Genomic DNA, 24,803 nt, shown 5'->3' with positions numbered 1-24,803 from the left:
TTTTTTCTAAATAAACTCCTAGCCAACAGAGTAATATTCCCCCTCAGTTGTAGATTCTATTTACTATATATTGATTAAACTGTGTTCTAACACAGTCTCTCCATTGTAAATTGTGTTTATAAAGGTGCAGTAGTGTATTTTGTAAATACTGAACTGCTTTATGTGTTGTTTTTTGAAGATTTCTGAAGTAATTCGGAGAATGTGAACTACTAAACTAGTGCCTGATTTATACGTTATGGACAGTAGGGGCTTAGAAAAATTACAACATTTGTAAGAATAATATATATTAATAATATATATTTAATATATATTAAATATCTATATAATTTAATAATATATATTAAATGTATCTTCCATTACATTAAAGATGTCCAAGGAAATTTGGTTACTTAAATTTAAAATGGTTAGGATTTGATCTGTCAAATTTATGCATTATATAAATGATGATCAAGGAACTAATGAGTTTGCACTTATTTTCATGCAAAAATTATTAAATTTATAAATAAAATAAACTTTGTCAACTGAATTTGAATTTAAACTTTAAATCGAATGTTGATTAAAATCAAAGTAATAACAGATATTCTTTTACGAGTATAAAAAGCTTCCCAAGGGAATACAGGTTAATGGGAATTGGTCAAAGCTTTCACCTCATAGACTCTCAGCTCCACAGTCAAGAAAGAGAACCATGGGTACCACTACTGAGCAGTTAAATACCACTTGGGCCATACCTGAAGAATCCTAGACCAACAAAAGTCCCCAGAGCTTTCTCTGGCAAATGTCCATTGATTCTAGGAAAACCAAGACTGGCAAGGGAAGTGGGAGGTTAGGGGCATCGATCTAGAGCAAACATAACCTAGATGGTATGGGATGGGGTGAAGTCTCCACCCGACTTGAAAATCTAGAGAACCTCAAAATCTAGGAGTCAATAAGAATTTGAAGATGCTTTCCAGGATCCCATAGCATATAATGTTTCTGGCAACAACTAAGAAGTTTATCAACACCCCTCAAATATTTTCTTTTGCCTCTGGAACATTCAGAGTCACCCCTACACCCACACTTGCCAAGTGGGGCCCTAGGGGATGCTGAACAGCAGCTTCCACACCGTATCCATCAAAGGAGGCACAAGGTCTTCTACCACAGCTATACTAAGTCACGGAGAGCAGACTTCCAAAAAGGTGCCCAAAATCATGGAGGCAATAAGCCCTAAATGGTAGGGGCTGACCCACATCCTGGACCTGTGTCACCACCTAGCTCAGAATGCTGGGATAGAGCTTTTCAAAGCTTTTTTGTGACTTGGCAAGTATCACATCTGTGAAATGAACATGAACTTACTTTGGAACAGGGTTTGTTATGAAAAGCCACTGAAATAACACTTTAAAACCCAGAAAAATACAAGCGTAAGTGTAGAGAATTAGGTCATTATAAAGTCTGAAGATGCTAGGACTGCTTTATATGCAGCAGGTAGAAATGATAAACTGATTCAGTGAAATATCATATGTACGGGTGCCCATTTAACAAGTAGGACAGAATTCTGTTCCTCTAACATACTTTCTAGCCAAATTTCATCAAGACCAGAAAAGGGCAGCATAAATGAGATGGGGAGGAAAAAAGTTCCACAGACTGACATTAATATCATAAAATATTAGATTTTGTGCCAACTCTGTATCAGGCAATTAGCTCACTTAGTTCTTTCAGTAATCCTAGAAAAGTAGAAATTATTATTCCCTTCTTAGTGGGGAAAAAACTGAGGTGTGAAAGTTGAAGCAATTTGCCTAGTCCTGAGAAAAAAATTAGCCCTAAGAACTTCAGTCTGCATGACACCTCCCAGAAACACTGAAGGCCATGACAATCCATCCTTAGAATCCATGACGATCCGTCCCTAGAATCCTGAAGACTATAGTTCCTGTGCTTCTTTCACATTTCAACAGAGGCTGAAAAATCTAGCAAGTCCTCATGGAAATTTCAGTGATGGACTCTTGCTGTCAAATTTCTAAATGGTCCTGTTTCTCTTCTCACACCCAGTGGTGAATGTTAAGTGCATGTCCTAGAGCCATCCAGGCCCCACTGCACTGTCCTCCTCCCTGGAAATGAGCTCTAAGTTCAGAGGAAAGGAAGCACACATCACTCTGGTGTCAACACGGACATTCGAGAAGAGCCCAGGTTTCAGCAGCACTAAAAGGAGGCCCTGGAATCACTGTGCTTGTTGCATTCTCTCAGGTGGGCAACTTTCATTCCCATCAAAATAGGAGGAGACAAAAAAATTCATCAGGAAGTGTGTTGCAATTTCACAGACTGACATACGGAGGCATGTAGCAATACATCTTTTATTACTTTCCTTGATGGCTACAGATTGCATGCTGAGTTTAACTGGGCTGATACACACATTCTGCAGGTGTATTGTTGAGAGAAAAAGTTTTGGACATTTTTCCAGCTATCATGGAAATAAAGTACCTAGGTATGGAAAAAAATTTCCTGGTAATACAAAGAATATTTCTCCCTACTCCTCCAAATACCTTCTAGTTACATAATCCTAACATAGTCATTTTCATGCCTGGTAAGTTTATTTTTAAACATGGATAGACCAGACTGCATTAGAAGTTTCTCTTCTGTTGTGTTTATAAAATGATTCATAATCAATGATTCTACAACTAAGGAATGCAACTTTTGCTAAAGCCTTAGGCTGCAAAAGGGGTTGCATCTACTTTGTACATAAATAAACAGCTTAGAATAATTAAATGTGATATTCTCAATGCTATTTTCACAGTTTAAAAATTGGAATTGCGCTGTGCCCATTCTAGGTAGCAAGCACCCACAGCTCAGAGAAGCTACTTCTTCACTAGCCAGTGACACTGATGTCATATTGCACTTGATGAAAAGAGCCTTCCCAGAGGCACTCACCCCTGATAAGCACATTGTGTGGATTAGAGGTACAAAGAGAAGAAAAATCATTTTCCACCTCAGTGTCAGATGCCACAGGTATATCAGCTAATGAAAACAAAATTTCTCTAATTTCCACCAAATAATAGTTCTACCACCATCTATAAGACACGGAGACAGAAACACAGCTGACTCTCTTCTTCTTATCTCCTGATGAGACTTCCCATTAGGGTGTCAGGCATCCTAGGACTATCCCAGAAGACACCTCTGGTGTAGGTGGAGATCATACGTGGTAGTGGGATAACTGCAGCTGCAGCAACTAATGGCCTAAAAAATGGTGATGTAAGCATATTTAAACAGCATCACATACAGGAATAAATACAATTTATATGTGAATATATTTATAATATACTTAATTATGCACACACATTATGTCTTAAAACATAACATCAAGTTCCCCATCTCAAACTGGTCTAGTTGACATACTACATTACAAAGGCACTTAATCATGTAGCTTTCGTTAATTTTAGTGAGAAACTCAGACCCCAACCAATCCTTGATAATCCTTTAAATTTTAAAAATTTGCCTTACAAAATCCATGACTTGGCTTTTGGAAGCCTAGATGATGACCAGGACAAAGTATGTGGCTCCTGGAGTGGATCTATAGAGTGCTACAAACCACCCAAAACAATGTGGCTGCTTTATGGAAAAGAAAACTACACCTTGAGGTAGAATCAGAGCTTCTCATATGACAAGATGAAGAAAGAGTCTTCTGAAATGACACAGGACAATATAGGTTCTGGTTAATTTTATGTATCAACTTGACTGGGCCACCAGGTACCCGTGAGTTTGTGAAAGTGTTTTTGGATTGTTTTAATCTCTGAACTGATAGACTGAGTAAAGCAGACTACCCTCCCTAGTTCGGGTGGGCCTCATCCAATCAATTAAGGGCTGAACAGAAGAGGCTGACCCTCCCCCCAAATAAGGGGGAGTTCCTCTGCCTGAGTGGCTTGGAGCTGGAACTTGGCTTTTCCTGCCTTCACACTTGGAATGAAAATCAGCTCTTCTCAACCCTGCAAGTTTCCAAACTAAAACTACACCACCGTCTCTCCGGGTTTGTAGGCCTTTAGATTTGGACCTGGAATGAAACCATTGCCCCTCCTGGGTCTCCAGCATACCAACTGCAGATCTTGGGACCTCTCAGCCTCCATAATCATGGAAGCCCATTCTTTATAAAAATGTCACACAGGGGCACCTGGGTGGCTCAGTTGGTTAAGCGTCCGACTTCAGCTCAGGTCATGATCTTACAATTCGTGGATTCAAGCCCTGCATAAGGCTCTCTGCTGTCAGTGAGGGCCCTGCTTCGGATCCTTTGTCTCCCTCTCTCTCTGCCCCTCCCCCTTTCACACTCTTTCTCTTAAAATAAATAAATAAACATTAAAAAGTCATATATACATATGACATATATATATACATATATACACACATACACAATTTTAATATATATGCACTTGTAATATATATACACTTGTAAGATATATATATATATACATGTATACACTTTTAATATGTATATTACACACTTTTAATATATTTATTATATTAAATACAAACACAAAAACCCTACTGGTGCTGTTTCTCTGAAGAACCCTGACTAACACAGCATTACAATAGAAAAAAATTCTTCCGTACAGAGCCACCAAAAAAGTCAAGCTAGAATGTCTCTTCCTCACCAAGATAAATAGGTCGCAGCAGCCAACAAATGGTGATACTATTAGAAAGTATGTGATATTTGAAAATAAAACATGACTGAAGTATTCCTACTTATATAAGAAGTTTGTAACAAGTAATCAAAAATGTAAGAGATGGGATGGGGTGGGGTAGAGTATTGAGGGTGAAGGAGAGAAGACCAAGGTGGTCTTGAACAATCCTGTGAATTTTTTTTACAAGGGCAATATACATTTTTTAAGTTTATTTTTGAGAGAGAGAGAGAGAGCACAGGAGGAGTAGAGAGAGAGAATTCCAAGTGGGCTCAACACTGTCAACACAGAGCCTGATGCGGGACTTGAACCCAAAAACCATGAGATCATGACTTGAGCCAAAATCAGGAGTCAGGCGTTCAACCCACTGGGCCACCCAGGTGCCCCTATACTTTTTCACATCTTGTAAAAACTCAAAAGATTATATAATAGCAGATGATTATAACTGATTTCTTCCTGCAGAAAGTATCTTTTCACACCAACTGAGGCAGAGGCAGAGGCAGATGCTAGCCCCTCCCTCCAAGGCTATAGTTGTGATCACACACACACACACACACACACACACACACACACACTGCTGCTCAACCTCAATCCTTATCAAATATGCTAAGTGACAGCTAATCAAGCTGTAAAGAATGTTGTTTCTTCATTCTCATTGACTTAAATGCCAAGGTGGTCCTGAACAATCCTGTTCTTCTCACGGCACCCACATAACTTAAGATCATCTTTGTATGAGGTTCACAGACAGAGGAAAAAGAAGGTGTAAAAGGAGACTTTTAGAATTTCAAAAAACTTCCAGGATCACAGACATTTTACAAGCTAAAGACATTTTAGGAAAGCTTAGAACATGTTGGGTATATGGAGACTTTGGAAGTGAAAGGGAATTTAGAATTCATTAAACACTATCATGGATAAAGACCTAACTACTTGCTCAGGCTGGGGATTGGTACTCAGAAATCTTCCATCCCACCCTGCAAAGTTTCCTGGACTCTACCAGCTCAATGGTCACAGTCTGCACAAAAGAAAGCTAATTCTGAAGTGAGAATGTAACCTGGACAGGCCAAGGCCTCCGTCTCCTGCATCTTCTGTGCCTTGCCCTTGCACATCCCTTCCTCTCCTTTCTTCTCAGGGGTTAGGAACAGAGGCTCTGGAGCCAGACTCTGGGATTGAATACCTTTTCTGGTATTATTAGCTATGTGTGACCTTATTATTAGCTATGTGTGACCATGGGGAAGTTACTTACCTCTTTGTGCCTCAGTTTCCTCAGCAGAAAAATGTAAACAATAGTACTGCCCAGTATGTAGAGTTGTGAGGATGAAATCAGTTCAAGCACAACACATTCTTAAAGTGGTCCTGGCCTGTGGTACATGTTGGTGTCAGCTCCTTACTAACCCTGTCAAGTCTCTTACTCATTCTTCCAGACTCAACAGGTAGTAATTTGCTTTTGGTTCATTTATTACATTTCTCACATGGTATAGAAAGCACCCATTTACCAGCCTGCCTTCCTCTAGACTGAGCAGGAATCACACATTCTCATTATCTTTCCCAGCACCCAGTGTTGGCACACAGCAGGCACTCAGTAACTGTGGATTGAGTGCTTCAAGACATAACTAATTCTAACAAGGAGAATGTGTTACCTAAGGGCTACTGGTTATGAATGGCAACAGCAATGCAGTAAAGTGAAGCTCTAGGTAGAATTCTGCAAAGAAACACAATTCACCCTTTTGGTGTATAATCAAGTCCTGGGATTTTTTTTGTCTAAATTCATTTGCTTTAAAATCTTTCAAATAAGGTCACTTTGTTTACATATTTGCCCCTCTTAATGGTACAGAGAAGTAAACACAACAAAGCTAATTGAATCAATGTTACTTTTGCCCCAGGAGACCAAGATTCTGAAAATATTAATGAGCAATCTCCTATGGTTACGTTCAATTATCAATTGCACATATAATGCATAATTATTAAAGAATCATTAAAAAAATGCCCTTCCAAGTACAAACAAGAGCAAAGCATCAAGCAGAAGTTACAACTACATTATTGAGGCCTGGCTCCCCCAAAATAACATTTCTCTTAAATATAGAAAGGATAACAAGATGACCACTGGACTAACCCTGGTCTCAAGTATGTGATTTTAGCTCAGTTTCAAAAAACCTTTTGTGGAAAGTATTCTTCTCATGAAACATGCTATTAAAAAGAAAGCCCATGAGACACATTCACGAATTCCTCTAAATCCCGAGGTGTTTACTGAGGAGACAGAGGAAGGAGAAGACAGACACGCATATGCACACACCTACTCATCCTGTATCTGACCAGTTAAGAAGCTCAGTAAAATTCAGTCTTTTTCCTAAGTGACTTTTGTTATTCCAATATGAAACATCCACAGATGTTTCTGTTGGATCACAGATGTCACTGTCAGGTCAGATTAATAAAAGCCATATTTCCAGTTAAGCATAAAGAAAAAGAGGTAGTAAAGGAATTCAAATATGCTAATGCTCTGTAACAGAAAAGAATAGGTGAATTTGCATTTGATGTTTCCTAGCCACATACACTTCTCACTTACTTAAAGGAATTTGGGAAGATGAGTCAAAGTACACATGGCTACTATTTAGAATGAAAAACACTAGGAACCTCCTGGAAAACAATTCTTGTCAGTGCCAAAATGCACACCTGAGTTGAATATTAAGTGAAATGAGTTACTCCAAAAGCCGAAAGAAAGATTGCTAAAAGGTTCAGCTAGTTTAGTTATACAAAAAGTAAACTGGGGAGCAGATCCCCCAGGAATTTACTCACCACTATATCCTCAGGGAATGTGTCTCTGCTGAAGGAGCCATCATCAAACACAACCTCATAGAAGGTCTGCGATGTCACAGCGATCACTCTGCAGCTGTAATACCGGGTGTTCCGATGCTTCGTGATGACCGTCTGCCCCACAGAGATGCCCTTCTCGCCAGCCTTGGACTTCTAACAGAAGAGGTACACAAAGATGAGAGAAAAGAAACAGGAGAAAGGGAAAAGGTAGGAACAGAAAAGAAAAGATATTTATTTAGAAAAAAATAATTCACATGATTATGATATATATTTTTAATTTTTAAACTTTTTATTGGGGAATAATTTCAAACTTAAAAGTTACAAGCATATGAGTAGTACAAAAACACCCATATACTCTTGACCCTTTTACCCAGATTCACCTATTGTTACCAATTGATATTTTTAACATTTTACCATTTCTGTTTTTTGCATATTCTGACTCTATTTTATATATGTGTGTATTTACACACACAATGTTTACATATGTAATTCCTATGTTTAGAAAATACACAACTGACACACATATATATCTATACACACACACACACACACACACACACACACACACACACACACACCATCACAGGCCTTTTACTCCTAAATATGTCAGTTGTGTATTTTTTAAGCATAGCGATTTGCCTTCACATAACCACAACAGAGTTAGTAACTTTAGTAAATGTAACATGGATGCAACTTATGTTCTAATTTTGTCAACTGAGCCAATAATGATCTTCAATCCCACCCCTACCCCCGCCCTGCCCCTGCTCTCCAGCACAGGGTCCTAGGGAGTCAGGTACTGCTGCTTCTCTTTAGCCTCTGTTAATCTGGAACATTTGACTGCTATGTTCTGCTATGTTAATCTGGAACATTTCTGCCTCTGTCAATCTGGAACATTTTCACAGCCATTCTTGGTCTTTTATGATCATGAGTCATACTTCTGAAGGACACAGTTCCCCTTCTCCCTTTTTTAATAGAGCATTTACCTGATGTTTCCTCATGATTGGATTCAAGTTATACATTCCTGGCCAGAACACCACACAGATAATGTTGTATTCTTCTCAAGATATCACATCTGGCAGAACATGATGCCTGTCTGCCTCTCAATGGTGATGTTAATTTTGATCCTAAACAAACTGTAGTCCAATTCCTCCATGTTACAATCACTATTTTTCCCTTGCAACTAATCAGCAATCTGTGGGAGAAACTTGAATGCCATACAAACATCCTGTTCCTGTACACATCCGCTCAGGTTTAGCACCACTGACGAGTTGCTCCTGATCCGATCTTTACTATGATGGTAGTGATATGCCGATTACCGCTGCTCTCACACTCCCTCCACACTTAATTGCTGGCACTTGGCACCTGTTAAGTAAGAGGCTCTCATTCTCCCCACATTCTGCTCTTGTGTGGCAGGGGAGGAGGGAAGGCAGAAGACTGCAGAAATGGCCAAGGGCATAGGTCAGGGGCTATGAGGGGAAGAAGGAAGGAGGGAAGTTCCTTTGCCATCGTAAGAAGTCAGGACATTATCCTGTGGGCCTAAGGAAGCTACTGAGAGGTGGAATGAATAGAAGAGAAATGATCTAGGTGTGTATGGCTATAGGTGGAGAAGGTGAGTGGGGAGCTTATCACAATGGGCCAGGTGGAAGATAAGCACCTGGAGTAAGGCACTGAGGACAAAGGTGCTCATGATTTGGATGGAGGGGTGACTCCCTCCCAACAAGTGTGTCCCTACAGCCTCCTACTTGTAGAGTGAGCTCTGCCATCTAGTTTCTCACATGCCTAACAAAATAAAAGGGTATTTTTCTCCTTGATACCATTCCCCAGTGACTGTTGGGCTGGTTGGGGAAATTTTCTTTGCCTTTTGATGTAGTTAGGTAGATGTGTAAACATCTTGACAAAGGACAACAGTAAGAAGGCTATAGTGATTTAAGTGCACTACGCTTGAAGCAGACATCATTAATAGCTAGGCCAAAGTATGTGACATACACCAAAATAATTACCTAGTTTCCTGTTTCATTCTCCACCCAACCCCTTTAAATATATCTAACTTCTCAAAGTAAGAAGAACGACTTAGATGTAGTTAGTAACGAACACGAGTGAAAGCAGTTTGCAGTTACATAACTCCAAAACTGGGCCCACAAATGCTCCTAAGGACTATATAGGCTTCAGCTAACTGTAGGGGGCGACATGACAGCCTGTGTGGCCATCCACAGTGGCCCTTAGTGACTTCATGCTGGCAACAATTTTTGTAGATGTTGTGATCTCTCTGTCAAACTGACTTAAAAACACTCATGGTCAGGATTGCAAGTACTATATTTTACTATGATATTAGTTCCTGTGTGCATATCTTATTAAAATTGGAATTAACCCTCTAAGGAAACAATGATTTGGATTTGAATTCTAAGCTCTGCTACTTACTAGCTGTGTGATCTTGGGATCTTGAACCTTTATCAGCCTCAGTTTGTTCATCTGTAGGAGGGATAATATTTACATTAAACGTTTGCTACAAAAACAGGATAAAGTACATAAACTACCTAGATTCACAGGCAATTGGTTCTTAGCTACTGTTAACTGGTTTTATTTTTGTTAAGTGGAGAACATACATAAGACCCTAGCCCAGGTTAATCAGCCACTCTTCTCTGCTGTCCCTCAGTACTTGGCATGTATGACTGTGCAGCACCCTTATTTCACACGAGTGGCTGAATCCAGTCCCATCACTGTTCTGCTCTTTATCTCATCCACTTCTGATTCTAACTCTTGTCAAACATGGGCACAAAGCTATGGTCCTTAGCAGGGAAGGCGTGTAAGGTGGCCTCCACCCCCCACTCTCAACTGTCTTCAAGTCCTGCCCAAATGACACCTTCTTGGACTGTTCCTCCTACAGCAGGGCAAAATCCATGCATCAGCACCAGGCCTATATGTCTTTTGTTCCACAGCACCCACCACAGTATGTACAACACTGTTACTGCTGGATGAATGATGAATGAATGAACAAGTGAATGAATGAGTTTTTAAAGACGACTGAATGAACTGTAAGGATGGTTACAGACACATTTTCATAATAGGAGTGGACTAATTCTAATCATTCATGGTCCAGAAAAGGGAAAAGAGAAACAAAGGGGAGTTTCAGGAAGATGTTCCTCTTTCTTGGAGTGCATAGGCATGTATATGAGTAGGGGGAGGGAATAAAGAAAGTTTATGGTGAAATTCACAGGGTCTGGAAAGTGGAAGTGGCCAGTCATGGGAAAATAAAAGTGATACAGACTTGACAGAGAAAAGGTTGACTCTACACGCAACCACCTTCTTCCTACTTAGGACCTGAAATTTATGCAAACTGACTGGTTGGAAAGATGGCCAGCACACAAATTAAATACATAGCCTTCACCCAAGTAAAAATTTCCATGAGCTTCAAGCATGACCATTTTGTAGGGAGTAGTAAGGAAAACAGATTTTTTCCATAATGCTATTGTTATAGGATTTCTGATTTATTTTTGTAGAGAAAATTTATTGACAAGAATTCCCCATAACTGATTATACATTCTCAAAAATATTTCCTGTCAGAAAAGCCCAAGTATCTATTGATGTTAACAGGGAGGCTCTATCAGATTATAGAAATGGCTATCGTATTTTGAAGATTAGTACACAGGCTAAGGCTGAGAAAGTTAAATTTCCTTCAAAATACACTAAGCAGAAATGAACAAACAGTTGTTTAAGGAAAAAAAAGCACAGTTTCTTTTAAAGAAAGCTAGAGCCAGTTTGAAATGCTGGGGATGTGAAAAAAATGTTAAGTAAGAAATGTTATAGACATTCCATGAAAGCATCAGAGAGTTCCTGGGACACAATTATATAGGTAGAGTTACCAATACATGTCCATATACCTTAGTTAATTAAATTCTCCCAACAACTCTGTGAGGTAGTTGTTATTTTCATTAAATAGATGAAGTAACTGAGGTACACAGTCAAAGGACTCTTCCAAGATCTCAGAGATGGTGAGAGGCTACAGTAGGGCTCAGAGGCAGGCGCTCTCCTATAGCGAGTGCCTTGGTATCATCAACCAGGAGAAGATACATAGACAGAAATCAGAGTATAAATAAAACCTACCATGGGTGGACCCAATGGAATTCAAACAGTTGCCTAAAGAAGTTACATTTTCTTTGGCTTTCTTTTCTGATTTATCGAGCACCTCCTCTATTCTACACACCCATTGAGATACTTCTCAGCTAAGAAACCATTTAACCACCCCAGTATATTCAGCATACTCCCCAGTATACACAGAGTTGAATCTGTAACTTGGATTTGAAGCCTATATGGAGATGAAAAATGTATAATGTATAATGACATGCTGTCCATTTTTCTCCACGTACACATGACACAGACACACTGTGGTAAGATGCAAAAATGTCCATACATCTTCATTCCTTCCTGTTTTCACATCCTTTGCAATGTGACCTTGCAGCTCTTCCTTTCAAGGACTGGACGTTATTTCCCCACCCTTCAAATCTGGGCTCACCTTGTGGCTTAGCCTGCCTCAGCCAAAAGAATACAGCTGAAGTAATGGAATGCCAATTTAAAGCCTTTGCTCAAAAAGCCTTGCACACTTCTGAGGCTTCTTTCTAGGGGCTCTAGACTGTCATGTGAACAAACTCAAGTTATCCTACTGGAAGATGAGAGATCACATGGACCAGAGCTCAGGTGCTAGACATGAACCCAGCTAGGAAAAGGCAGGCTGTTCTGTAGCTGACCACAGATGAATGAGGCAATCAGCCTGGAACAAAACAGCCACCCCCCTGAGCTCAGCCAAAATTTGTGACCTACAGAATTTCCAGCTGAAGAACTATCATTGTTTTAAGTCACTACATTTTGTGATGGTTTGTCACACACACACAACTAAGAAAAAAGAACAGTAAGAAAAAATATACTAAACTGCTAGCAGATATAACTCTAGGTAGTGGGATTTTGTTTATTTGCCTCTTCATGTACTTCCCTGTACTTTCCATTACATATTTCTTTAATTATTGAAAACACTAAATGTAATAAAATATAAGAGTTTTTGTAAGTTTCTAAGTTCTTCAAATGACAGCCAATCCATAGTCAGGTCTACTTAACTGAGATGCTCAAAAAAAAGCTGAAGCCAAATTATTTAGTAAGAAAAGACTACCCTCATCATTTATCTTTCAGTTAAATAAGATGAAAGAAGGGCCTCAGGAAATGATTTGTAAAGTAGAATGATACACAAATTTAGTTATAAAATTTCATCTGACTTTTTTATATCTCCCTATATTTATGCCAAATGTGATATAACAAAAAAGGCACCTTTATTTTGTTCTTATTAACCACTACTGATTCCTAAGACATGCTTACATGCTTCAGTAAAATGAACAGATTTTGTTCTCAGGTTTGGGGTTCTATTTAAAAAACAACAACAACAACAACAAACATCAAAACAAAAACAAAACCCCTCAACAAATCTTTTTCTACTTATTGCTATACCTGTCCTCTCCATCATACCAAGCCACCTCTAAGGGGCAGCACAAATAATAGGATGTTGAAGTGTTTTCTCCCCCTGATACTGTATTGCCCTTAGGAGTGGGCTTAGAAAGGAAACAGGCCCTTATCACATAGCTCTCTAACTTTTCTGTGACTCTACTGATGTTTAAATAAATGGCCACACAATGAGAAAAAATGAAATATGGCCTTTTGTAGCAACGTGGATGGAACTGGAGAGTGTGATGCTAAGTGAAATAAGCCATACAGAGAAAGACAGATACCATATGGTTTCACTCTTATGTGGATCCTGAGAAACTTAACAGGAACCCATGGGGGAGGGGAAGGAAAAAAAAAAAAAAAAGAGGTTAGAGTGGGAGAGAGCCAAAGCATAAGAGACTGTTGAGAACTGAGAACAAACTAAGGGTTGATGGGGGGTGGGAGGGAGGAGAGGGTGGGTGATGGGTATTGAGGAGGGCACCTTTTGGGATGAGCCAATTTGACAATAAATTTGGAAACCAATTTGACAATAAATTTCATATATAAATTTAAAAAAATAAATAAATAAAAATAAATAAATAAATGGCCACACTTGAAAGAAAAGATGGCTAACTATCAATGACCACAACCCAAATAAGGAGAAAAAGGTGTTTCTAATGCTTGGCCTGGTTCATCAAAAGCATTCCAACATCAAATAGGCTAACTCAAAAAATTTAACACTAGTGTTGATAAAACAGGATGAAAGAAATCATCACTGCCTACCTGATGAGTACACTATAGTAGTAAATCCTGAGCCAAAAAGTCAAGAACCAGCTGGCAAGTAATGCAAAGAGGAAAAGCAATGGAAGGATGGACATGGAGTAGAAGAAAAAAAAGAAGCAAAGAAAAAAAAGAAAGTGGCATTTAAATAAGCAGTTACTGAGTGCTTGTTATAAGTAAGGCACCTTGCTAGGTGCTAAAGATTAAAATACAAGAAAGAGAGAGTCCCTTCTCTCAAATAGCTCACAGGCTAGTAGGGAAGACAGACATAGCTCACCAAAATGCAAAGTATTGAGAATGCCCAGATGAGGGCAGGAAGGGACCTTCACAGGTTTCACTACAGGGAACATCTGAACCAAGTCCGAAGGAGCCAGGAGGCACTCTTGCACACATGCCAGGAAGGCTATTTGAGAATGGAGTGTTTGGTGTCACAAACCTCTGGTCTTTACCACCTTGTCAGCCTGTGGGCACCTACTCAGAATAATGTTTTTAAATGTATAAAATAAAACAAGAAAAGATTACAAAAGAAACAAATTATACTGAAATAATATTGAGAAGTAAATTTGTGGTATAATATCTTTGCTTCTTTAATAATGTATTAAATACTATTATCTAGTGGCAGACCTAATAACTTGATATTCTAATTTCAAAGTTGTGATGAACATAAGCAATATTTTAAATCTCTGTTACAATGGTAATATGGTTTCTATTGTGGACAGAGTCACAGAAACTGTTAATGCCACCATGGCCTCAAAACTGACGGGAATTGTTAAATTCTCACTAGAGTTAGTGGAAAACAGTGGTAAATCTTTCCTCATCCTTTAATAGACAAATTTTCCTTGATACTAAAGTATAAAAAGTATAAAAAAGATTTTTTACTAAAGTAAAAAAAATATTCACCTGGAATATTTAAAGGCACAGCAGCCAACCTTCTAACAGCCTTATAAAAAAATCACAACAATATTACTTACATAATATTGTGCTTGTATATAGTGAGATAAAAGAACACAATAGCGAAATGAAAATCAATGAAGGCATTTCTGTGAAGGGTAAAGTTATGGAGACTAAAACAGGTGTGACCTAAACTGACACAGGAATCTAACTTAAGTACTGAGGCTGGAATGTACACTGCATTCTCAAATATATTTCTCCCCATTGGGTTTTTGAGAGCAGAGAGCAGTTAGTTCACATAAGACCCCTAAAACAAGGACTCAGGGGGAAGGAGTCCTGTGTGGCAGAAGGAAGGAAGATTCCTATACTTTGGCAATATCTTCTCTGATCAGACCTGGAAAAGGCTTAGTTGTGTTTATGCCTTGAAGAAGGGTCACTCACCGTCTGACAAGGTGAGTCATGGGCAGAGATGTCATCTTGGGAAAATCCCTGACTGGGTTCTCCATCTATATAATGATGTTAATAAAGGGTGTAAATCCAAATACAATAGTGTATATAGAGCCAGCAACACTGGAGAGTTGAAGAAATGAAGTAACTTATCCAGCAAACCGGCCAAAAAGCACATTTCATTTATCTCCAGTAACCTTCTCAACTTTATTATTTCTCCCTAATTTCTATGATTTAATAACCCATGAGATATTATTATTGTATTTTTTCAAGGTACCATTTTATAAAAATTCCTAGAGGGATCTGAGTAAATTAATACCCACTATTCTTCTTTTACCAAATTTCTGTAGTAGAAGTCACTCACATAAATTTGCCTTGTAATAATGAAAGCTTTCTTTGTAAAATTACAAGAGCTAGGTAAAAATCTTCTATTCAGAAAAACCCAAATCCCTGGGGCTTCATGAAGAAATAATTGCTCCAACAGGAGAAATGCACATGTGGACCCATAAAAATGTCACAAGTATTTAATTTTCTACACGTCTGTTTGTTCACGTGTACTTTCACTTCTTGTGCATTTTTAAGTACAAACATAATACAGTGGGAAATGGTGGTAAGCAGTTTCCCAGCAGATTTAAGGTCTTATTCATTTAAAATTCCTGTAGAAGTATAACTAACAGGCTGCAGAAGATACTGAGGAAAAACTAATTCTTTTCCATCTGAGTCATTAGCTCACCTCAGAGATCTTGTTTGGTAGGGAAGTGAAGAGGACTGAGACAGGAGAACCATCTTTAGATGCTCACTCTGTCCATGTAGGGAACTCTCAACAGGTAGGCACCACCTGCTTTCTATTCTGAATAATAAACAACTTACTTCAAAAACAGCAGAGAGCAAAGTTCACATCCATTAGACTGGTGGAGCTGGAGGGGTGTGGAAGCCTCCCACTGCTAAGATGGAACTTGACATGCACTCCTCCTAAGTCACATCCAAACTCATTAGTTGCTAGTGAACATGCAAGTCCCTGGATGCCTGCCCCCAGAAGCTCTGCCTTGGGCTTTTACATTTCAGGAGCTCTTCAGGCTTCAGGGTAAATCTGGAGAGAACTACAGGTTCAACAAAATCTCAATCATTCACAGCAGGCTCTGTGTGTGTGTGTGTGTGTGTGTGTGTGTGTGTGTGTGTGTGTGTAGAAATTAACAAGTTGATTCTAAAACTTATATGAAAATGCAAAGAAACTAAAATACTCAAAGTAATCTTGAAAGAAAAAACAATTTAAGAGGAACTATAACAGGGGAAAGGAGCAGGAAAATCACTGGCTCAATTATAAGGTAATAACAACTTTAAAAAATTACCTCAGATGGGACATTTTCAACAGAGAGAAGCAAGTATCACTATATGGCATTCTTGCCAATAAGGATTTTTGAATCTCAATTACAGCTGGTGTATGGGTTCAAAACAGCTAAAATAGATGCAAAAAAAAATGTTACCAGAAAATTCAAAGTAATAAATTAGACTAATTAAATGGTTATACAGTTTTTCCATGCCACTAAGAAGGAAATCCAGGTAAATAATGACACTATGTAAGCTAACCTAAGCTATAGTCTCAAGTTGGAAAAGTGACTACCAAAACCGCACAGTCTAAATAAAATGTCACACATGCTGTGACTCTGATGACTTGAAAGCTTTATATCTTGTAATGATTTGTGAACTTCTCTGAAGTGCCACTTCATCATCTGTAAAATGTATACAATCATAATACCAGGGAGGTGGTGACTATAAGGACCAAATGAGATAAATAGTTATATATAAAAGTACACGGTAAACTATAAAAGTCACTATACAAATATTAGCTATTATTATATTACTTTTAGTCACCTTAGTCTGCATTGACACACTGCTCCCAACAAAGGAAGGTAGTCCCCTTGAACAGAAGATAAAATTAGGGTGGCATAAGCAATTGTGGTTCTATAAAAACACAGTAGTTATATGAGCATGAGTGAGAGACGGGGAGAGAAAGGAGGAGAGAGAAGAGAGAGAAGGAAGAGAGAGGGAGGGGAAGGAAGGAAGGGAAGAGAGAGACACACAGTGAGAGGATGCACTAGATCTCAAAAATGCAAACTTCTTAGGTTTCGTTTGAAATTTCAGGAGAAATAGCCATAGGAACAATGGAAGAAGAACCAGCCAACAGCTTTCTACCACCCCTCATGACAGCAGAAGCACAGAATTTGCCTGCCCATCGCACCAGTGTTAAAATCTTCCCATTGTTAATCAAGAAAATGAACATCCACCTATCAACCTATCTAGTTTTTCAACGTTTACTTATTTTTGGGACAGAGAGAGACAGAGCATGAACGGGCGAGGGGCAGAGAGAGAGGGAGACACAGAATCGGAAACAGGCTCCAGGCTCTGAGCCATCAGCCCAGAGCCCGACGCGGGGCTCGAACTCACGGACTGTGAGATCGTGACCTGGCTGAAGTCGGACACTTAACCGACTGCGCCACCCAGGCGCCCCTCAACCTATCTAGTTTTACTTAAGTGCATCTCTGTGCCAAGCACTGTGCTTGAAAAAGATATGTGGGGTTCCTGTGAAGGCGGAAGGGATGGGAAAAAACTGAGAGGTTCTGTAGCAGAAACCCTTTCTTTTCCCCCCATGTTCTCTCAAATATCACCTGAAGGTAATCTCTGTGGTCCCTATAGCCTTGGCAAAAATTACTTCTCAGTATCTAGTAAGGACACCAGTCTACTCCAAACACATGATAAAGATATATAATAACAGATTTGAAGGTACAATTGAAAGGTGTTGAATATAAGGGTTGGAAATTTTGTATTTTCTTCTTATTCCTGAAAAATATATGAGGAAACTTAACCAAAAGGCTTAACTAGTACTCCAGGGGGTCAAACAAAACCAAAAGTAAATGATTAAGGTATCTGATGCCCACAGAAAAGAGCATTTCAATTCCAACTGCTTCCTGCCACAAGCAAAAGCTTCTGAGTGCCAAGTTATCTCAGTAACGGCTCAAAGAAAAATTAAAAGAATGCTTTATTTAAAAATGTAGAAACAGTAATTTCTTAAGTTTCTTCACATACTACACTCTATAATTTCACTGACCTACTACACACAGTGTGGGATAAACAGAATGCATGGTATCTCACACACACACACACACACACACACACACACACACACACACAAAGCCAATTTCAGATAAAGAATGGAAAAAAAAAGAAGAGCTGATTTGCAGGTGTGAGACTGTCAGACTCCAAGATGGCTACCAACAATTTACGGAAAGGAAGGGCACAGAAGTTGGGGTGTCCCCAGGCTGACTGGCTTCCTGCAAAGAGACCTCATAAGGGCTTTTTAGTTAATCTAGGGTTTTATACATCATGTTTGTTAAAAGTGGACAGATTATGTTGACCTAGAAAGTAACTTCTTAGATACAAACGTTGGAACTTATTTACTTGCCATTTCTATTGTTTGCAGTGAATAGTCTTAAAAAGCTACACTTTCATTGCATTTTGTTGGTATCTATGGATTGCATTATGACTATGGCATCTAATTACGGTACTCTACATGAAAGAATTGAGAAACCCTATCTCTTGTGCTTTACAAGATGTTGGAATGTCAAATACCCTTTCCTGTTGTCTGTCTGTTGACACATTCCATTTGTATTTCTCTACTGTATCCATAGTTCTTCATTCTAATACCAATGTTAAAATATGGGATTAGTGTCACTACCTAATTTTCTTCACAAGCTATCAGACAATAAAGCGTGCCTCAATTATTTTCTTTTCTAAAAAAGACTATAAATTGCTAAAGAGCTTAAAATTTTCTGGGTACTGAGATACATTAATTCTGTGGAAAAAGTGTGCAAGCATTTTACATGGAAACATACCTTACCTATGCTAAAAAGTGAAACCAGGTAAGTGGTCCTTGGAAAGGAAGACTTGATTTCCTCAGTATGTGTGGTCCTTGAAGTCGCCAAATTTCAACTGTGTCATGTAAATACTCCTTCCTGCAGTGCAAGCCTAGGTCTTGCTGACTGGCTCCCTGGTTCCATGCATGCTGTGTGATGGGGAAAACAGAGCCAAGGAGGAAACACGACACGGACAAGTTTCTCCTGGGGATTCTGAGGAGTCTGCTTTTGTGGTAAAAACCAAACACCTGCACCAAGATGCAGATCTTTCTTAATTTTTTTTTAAATCAGGATTAATTTGCAGTTTTACAAGGCCAGAATAAAAAGTTCAGCAATATATTCTTTTCTGTGAAGCCACATATTACATATTTTGAGAGAGATAAAGATAACCGAGGCTGTCAGATAAGAGATCTAATAATCAAAGCTCTATAGAGGGTAACTATAAACACTCATGTTAAAAACACATGAGGCCTCAGTCCCACAGATGGCTTCAAAGTGATTTCAGGGGCTCTTTAGGCCCTCAGGAGTAAGTATTGCCTATTTGCAAAATAAATAAGGTGTCCCACACAATGTATGTCCTAACATTTTTCCAGTGCATTTGGTTGTTTCCAGGAAATATATCTGAGATAATGTTCTTTTACCCAACCAGGTTAAAGGATCAGAAATAAAAGTCTGGAAGGGCACCTGGGTGGCTCAGTCAGTTAAGCACCCGACTTCGGCTCAGGTCATGATCTCACAGTTCGTGGGTTCGAGCCCCGCGTTGGGCTCTGTGAAGACAGCTCAGAGACTGGATCCTGCTTCAGCTTCTGTGTCTCCCTCTCTCTGTCCCTCCCACATTCACATTCTGTCTCTCTCTCTCAAAAAAAATAAACATTAAAAAAAAATTAAAAGAAATAAAAGTCTGGGGAAAGGCTATTCTAAGAGAAGAGATATTTTTCTGAACCACCTGGGACCTGACTCTGCTTTCTGCCCCCAGATGAGGATGTGGCCTTGCTGACCCTGCATCTGATTCAAGAGCCAACTCCTTGCAAGAATTTCCTTAAATGGAAAGGCCTAGCCTCTTAAAAGTAAATTCTTCCACAATGGAGATGTAAGCCCTTAATATAGAGCAACTGTATGGTCACAAAATATGACTTTTATTCAGTTCCAGCAGCAGCCAGCCCCATGCAGACACTGCCATAACTGGGGAGAGCCCCAACAGGGAGCAATGTGTAGGAGAAGTGCCACCCCCAGGCATTCAACCTCTGCTCTTCTGATCACTTTCCATATCCTTGGCTGAGTAAAACCAGAATCTGCAATGGAGGCATCTGTTCTCTGTTCCCACAAATCCAAAACCCCTTTAAACACTTAAATTAGCATCAGAAGTGGGTTGAAGATTCCTGCAGCTGGTGCCTGAATCAGAACTGGTACAAAGACCCTTACGAAGTAGCCAGGCTTTGAGAAAGATCTGGAAAAGGGGGAAGGAAAAACAAATAAGCTAGAGATGGCTCAATTCAAGGCAAAAGAGCCTCAGGTCTGGGGTCTATAAGGTCACTGTAGGTTGCTTTCTAGGGAGCATGTCAGTGGAAACCTCTCCCCACAGCCAGGTCCAGTGACTAAACAGCAGGCCCAGTAGAAGGCAGGATGGCCCACAGTGAGACTCCCTGGCTCTTGCTGCTTTCACTAACTAAGAAGCCAAGAACAGTGAGATCCCCAAAGGGAATTAAGCCCAGGGCTCGGGGATGTGCTGCTCAAGCCCTTTTTATCCTGACCAAAAGCATGGGGGAGAGAAGCTCTGTGCTCGCTGATCCCACCCTTCCTATGGAAATGGCTATGGAAGTAGGAGGAGGAAGTTAAATGTGGGGTATTAAATAGAGAATAGAAAAATTTGAGGTAGGATACACTTCATTTTGTTTACAAAATTAGGAAAAAATGATGTCTTTACTGGTTTTACCTGATAAAGTGAGCAAGGGAAAGATTCATGCCAAATGTAACTATTCTAAAATGTCTGTGCTAAAGACCTCTCCTCAGAGGCTAATCTGATGTTAACTTTCTATCACCTGGGATATGTGGATTGAGATCTCAACAAAATACTTCTATTGATGAAAGGGTAAGGGATTCATTTTGTTTACTGTATGTTTGAGTGAGGAAGATTGATCAGATTCAGGCCTGAATCACTGCAGTATTTTTTTTTAATCCTTATTGAGAATTTTTTTTTTTATTCCAGACCTTTTCTTTGATTAGAATTCTGTTTTTCATTATCAGTGCAAAGTCAGCAGGGCATTTGGAAAATAACTTATGTAGAATGTAAAATAAAAAAACATATATAAACACAAGATGATTGTGAGCAAGTCTGAGAAGAATAAAGTTGGCCATAGCAAACATAACTGAACAGAATGGGAGCTGGCAATATGCAAAATGTTATGAAAAAAACAACATCCACCAAAACAATTCTACTACCTACAAAACACAAAGACACCCACCCAGGTCTGGGAAACAGGAAGAGATCATTCAGATCATTGTTAGATGAGTTTTGGCTAAATTCTGATTCCCTTTCTTTTCTTTTCTCTTCCTTTTTTTTTTTTAATGTTTATTTTATTTTTGAGACAGAGAGAGGCAGAGCATGAGTGGGGGAGGGGCAGAGAAAGAGAGACACACACAGAATCCAAAGCAGGCTCCAGGCTCTGAGCTGTCAGCATACAGCTGGACGTGGAGCTTGAACTCGTCAACCGCGAGATCATGACCTGAGCCAAAATCGGATGCTCGACCAAGTGAGCCACCCAGGCGTCCCTGGTTCCCTTTCTTAAAAGAATGGAAGAGAAACTAAAAATGGACGAGCTGAGCCATAGAACTGAGCTCCAGATTAAAGGAGGGAAAACGGAAAGGAAAAAGAAAAGGTGGATTCATTCCAATGCTGCATTTGATTGGTCAACCCTGTTGGTGCTGAGGCAAGTTCACTGGCATTAGAAGGCCACATTTAGAGTAGACAAAACTCTTAGTCATAACTTCCTCTGTGAATTCTACCTGACTGTCTTTGTAGAGTTACTGGCTTCCTTCTTTGGGCTCCCAGATAAACATTTTATCTTTACTTTTATTTAGCCTATCTTGTTACAGTAATAGAATATAGTAGTTAAGAGCCTGGGCACTGAGTCAGGTTGCCTGGTTTTGACTGTTCTTCCCCTTACTACCTATGTAAAAAATAGCAAATTACAGAAACCTAAGCATCTTTTGCGTCAGTTTACTCATCTGTAAAAAGGGATTAATAATAGTATCTACCACAAGTGGTGCTTTGAAGATTAATGAGATAATACTTGTAAAGCCTTTAGAACACAACTGATGTTATGTATTAAATAAATTTTGTCATCATTTTTTCATCTGCTTAAAACAGGTATGTGAATGGAGGCATGTCAGAAGGAATGTTTACTGTTGAGCTGAGAAGTTAAAAAAATATATATGTTTTTGTTCCCAGGACACTCCATGGCCCCTAGTATATTGAACTGAACAGTTTGAGCAATCTAACTGAAGTTCTCTATAACTAACCTTTGTGCTGGATATATTTCTTAAGGACCTGGTGCTGAGGACATAAATGGTGATATAAAAAAGAGGAGGCAGACATTATGGCTGGCCAATTTGTTATCAAAGTTTCCCTCCAATACCGACAATCTTTAAAAAGTGGCTTTAGGGATCATCCAAGGAAGATGACGGCGTAGGAGGACGCTGGGCTCACCGCGCGTCCTGCTGATCACTTAGATTCCACCTACACCTGCGTAAATAACCCAGAAAACCAGCAGAGGATTAGCAGAACGGAGTCACCGGAGCCAAGCGCAGACGAGAGGCCCACGGAAGACGGTAGGAAGGGCGGCGAGGCGGTGCGCGCTCCACGGACTGGCGGGAGGGAGCCGGGGCGGAGGGGCGGCTCGCTGGCCAAGCAGAGCCCCCAAGTCGGGCTTGCAAGAGCGGAGGGGCCTGATGGACTGTGTTCCAACAGCAAGTGCGACTTAGCGTCTGGGAGGTCATAAGTTAACAGCTCTGCTCAGAAAGCGGGGAGGCTGGAGGACAAAGGGAGGGAGAGCTGCTGAGCCCCCAGAAGACAGAGCTCAGGTTGGTGGGGAACAAAGGCGCTCGCCAGCGCCATCTCCCCCGCCCATCCCCCAGCCAAAATCCCAAAGAGAACCAGTTCCTGCCAGGGAACTTGCTCGCTCCTCGCAAACACCCAACTCTGCGCTTCTGCGGAGCCAAACCTCCGGCAGCGGATCTGACTCCCTCCAGCTGCCAAGGGCCCCTCCTGAAGTGGATCACCTAAGAAGAAGCGAGCTAAGCCTGCTCCTCCTGCCCCCGTGCACCTTGCCTACCCACCCCAGCTAATACACCAGATCCTCGGCATCACAAGCCTGGCAGTGTGCAAGTAGCCCAGACGGGCCACGCCACCCCACAGTGAATCCCGCTCCTAGGAGAGGGGAAGAGAAGGCACACACCAGTCTGACTGTGCCCCAGCGGTGGGCTGGGGGCAGACATCAGGGCAGACCGTGGCCCCGCCCACCAACTCCAGTTATACACCACAGCACAGGGGAAGTGCCCTGCAGGTCCTCACCACGCCAGGGACTATCCAAAATGACCAAGCGGAAGAATTCCCCTCAGAAGAATCTCCAGGAAATAACAATAGCTAATGAGCTGATCAAAAAGGATTTAAATAATATAACAGAAAGTGAATTTAGAATAATAGTCATAAAATTAATCGCTGGGCTTGAAAACAGTATAGCTGACAGCAGAGAATCTCTTGCTACAGAGACCAAGGGACTAAGGAACAGTCACAAGGAGCTGAAAAACACTTTAAATGAAATGCAAAACAAAATGGAAAACACCACGGCTTGGATTGAAGAGGCAGAGGAGAGAATAGGTGACTAGAAGATAAAGTTATGGAAAAAGGGGAAGCTGAGAAAAAGATAAAAAAAATCCAGGAGTATGAGGGGAAAATTAGAGAACTAAGTGATACACTAAAGAGAAATAATATATGCATAATTGGTATCCCAGAGGAAGAAGAGAGAGGGAAAGGTGCTGAAGGGGTACTTGAAGGAATAATAGCTGAGAGCTTCCCTGAAGTGGGGAAGGAAAAAGGCATTGAAATCCAAGAGGCACAGAGAACTCCCTTCAGACGTAATTTGAATCGATCTTCTGCACGACATATCATAGTGAAACTGGCAAAATACAAGGATAAAGAGAAAATTCTAAAAGTAGCAAGGGGTAAACGTGCCCTCACATATAAAGGGAGACCTATAAGACTCGTGACTGATCTCTCTTTTGAAACTTGGCAGGCCAGAAAGAATTGGCACGAGATTTTCAGTGTGCTAGACAGAAAAAATATGCAGCCGAGAATCCTTTATCCAGCAAGTCTGTCATTTAGAATAGAAGGAGACATAAAAGTCTTCCCAAAAAAACAAAAACTGAAGGAATTTGTCACCACTAAACCAGCCCTACAAGAGATCCTAAGGGGGACCCTGTGAGACAAAGTACCAGAGACATCACTACAAGCATAAAACATACAGACATCACAATGACTCTAAACCCATATCTTTCTATAATAACACTGAATGTAAATGGATTAAATGTGCCAACCAAAAGACATAGGGTATCAGAATGGATAAAAAAACAAGACCCATCTATTTGCTGTCTACAAGAGACTCATTTTAGACCTGAGGACACCTTTAGATTGAGAGTGAGGGGATGGAGAACTATTTATCATGCTACTGGAAGCCAAAAGAAAGCTGGAGTAGCCATACTTATATCAGACAAACTAGACTTTAAATTAAAGGCTGTAACAAGAGATGAAGAAGGACATTATATAATAGTGACAGGGTCTATCCATCAGGAAGAGCTAACAATTATAAAT

General features: G+C 40.0%; 1 protein-coding gene and 1 long non-coding RNA gene across 13 annotated transcripts in view; one reads left to right on the top strand and one right to left on the bottom strand.

Annotated features, from left to right (window-relative positions):
• The window catches only part of KDM4C (lysine demethylase 4C), a 473,115-nt gene that overhangs the window by 34,802 nt on the left and 413,510 nt on the right, over window positions 1-24,803 (bottom strand). For 9 of the 12 annotated variants that reach the window (XM_040460839.1, XM_040460848.1, XM_040460841.1 and 6 more), the window contains 2 exons: window positions 9,864-9,914; window positions 7,428-7,598 (listed from right to left, as the gene is read on the bottom strand). In XM_040460839.1, the coding sequence (XP_040316773.1) occupies window positions 7,428-7,598; window positions 9,864-9,914 (222 nt within the window). The remainder of the gene's footprint in view (window positions 1-7,427; window positions 7,599-9,863; window positions 9,915-24,803) is intronic. The other 3 variants (XM_040460852.1, XM_040460843.1, XM_040460846.1) reach the window with 1 other exon arrangement.
• LOC121020813 (uncharacterized) lies at window positions 7,542-17,322 on the top strand. The gene is made up of 2 exons (XR_005786300.1): window positions 7,542-7,652; window positions 17,169-17,322. It is a non-coding gene; the product is annotated as an uncharacterized LOC121020813 (long non-coding RNA).

Source organism: Herpailurus yagouaroundi, unplaced genomic scaffold (genome assembly GCF_014898765.1).
Source record: "Herpailurus yagouaroundi ecotype Mexico unplaced genomic scaffold, PumYag 252, whole genome shotgun sequence".
Taxonomy (NCBI): Eukaryota; Metazoa; Chordata; class Mammalia; order Carnivora; family Felidae; genus Herpailurus; species Herpailurus yagouaroundi.
The sequence above is the reverse complement of the archived record's forward strand: the minus strand, read 5'-3'. Positions and strand labels throughout refer to the sequence as shown.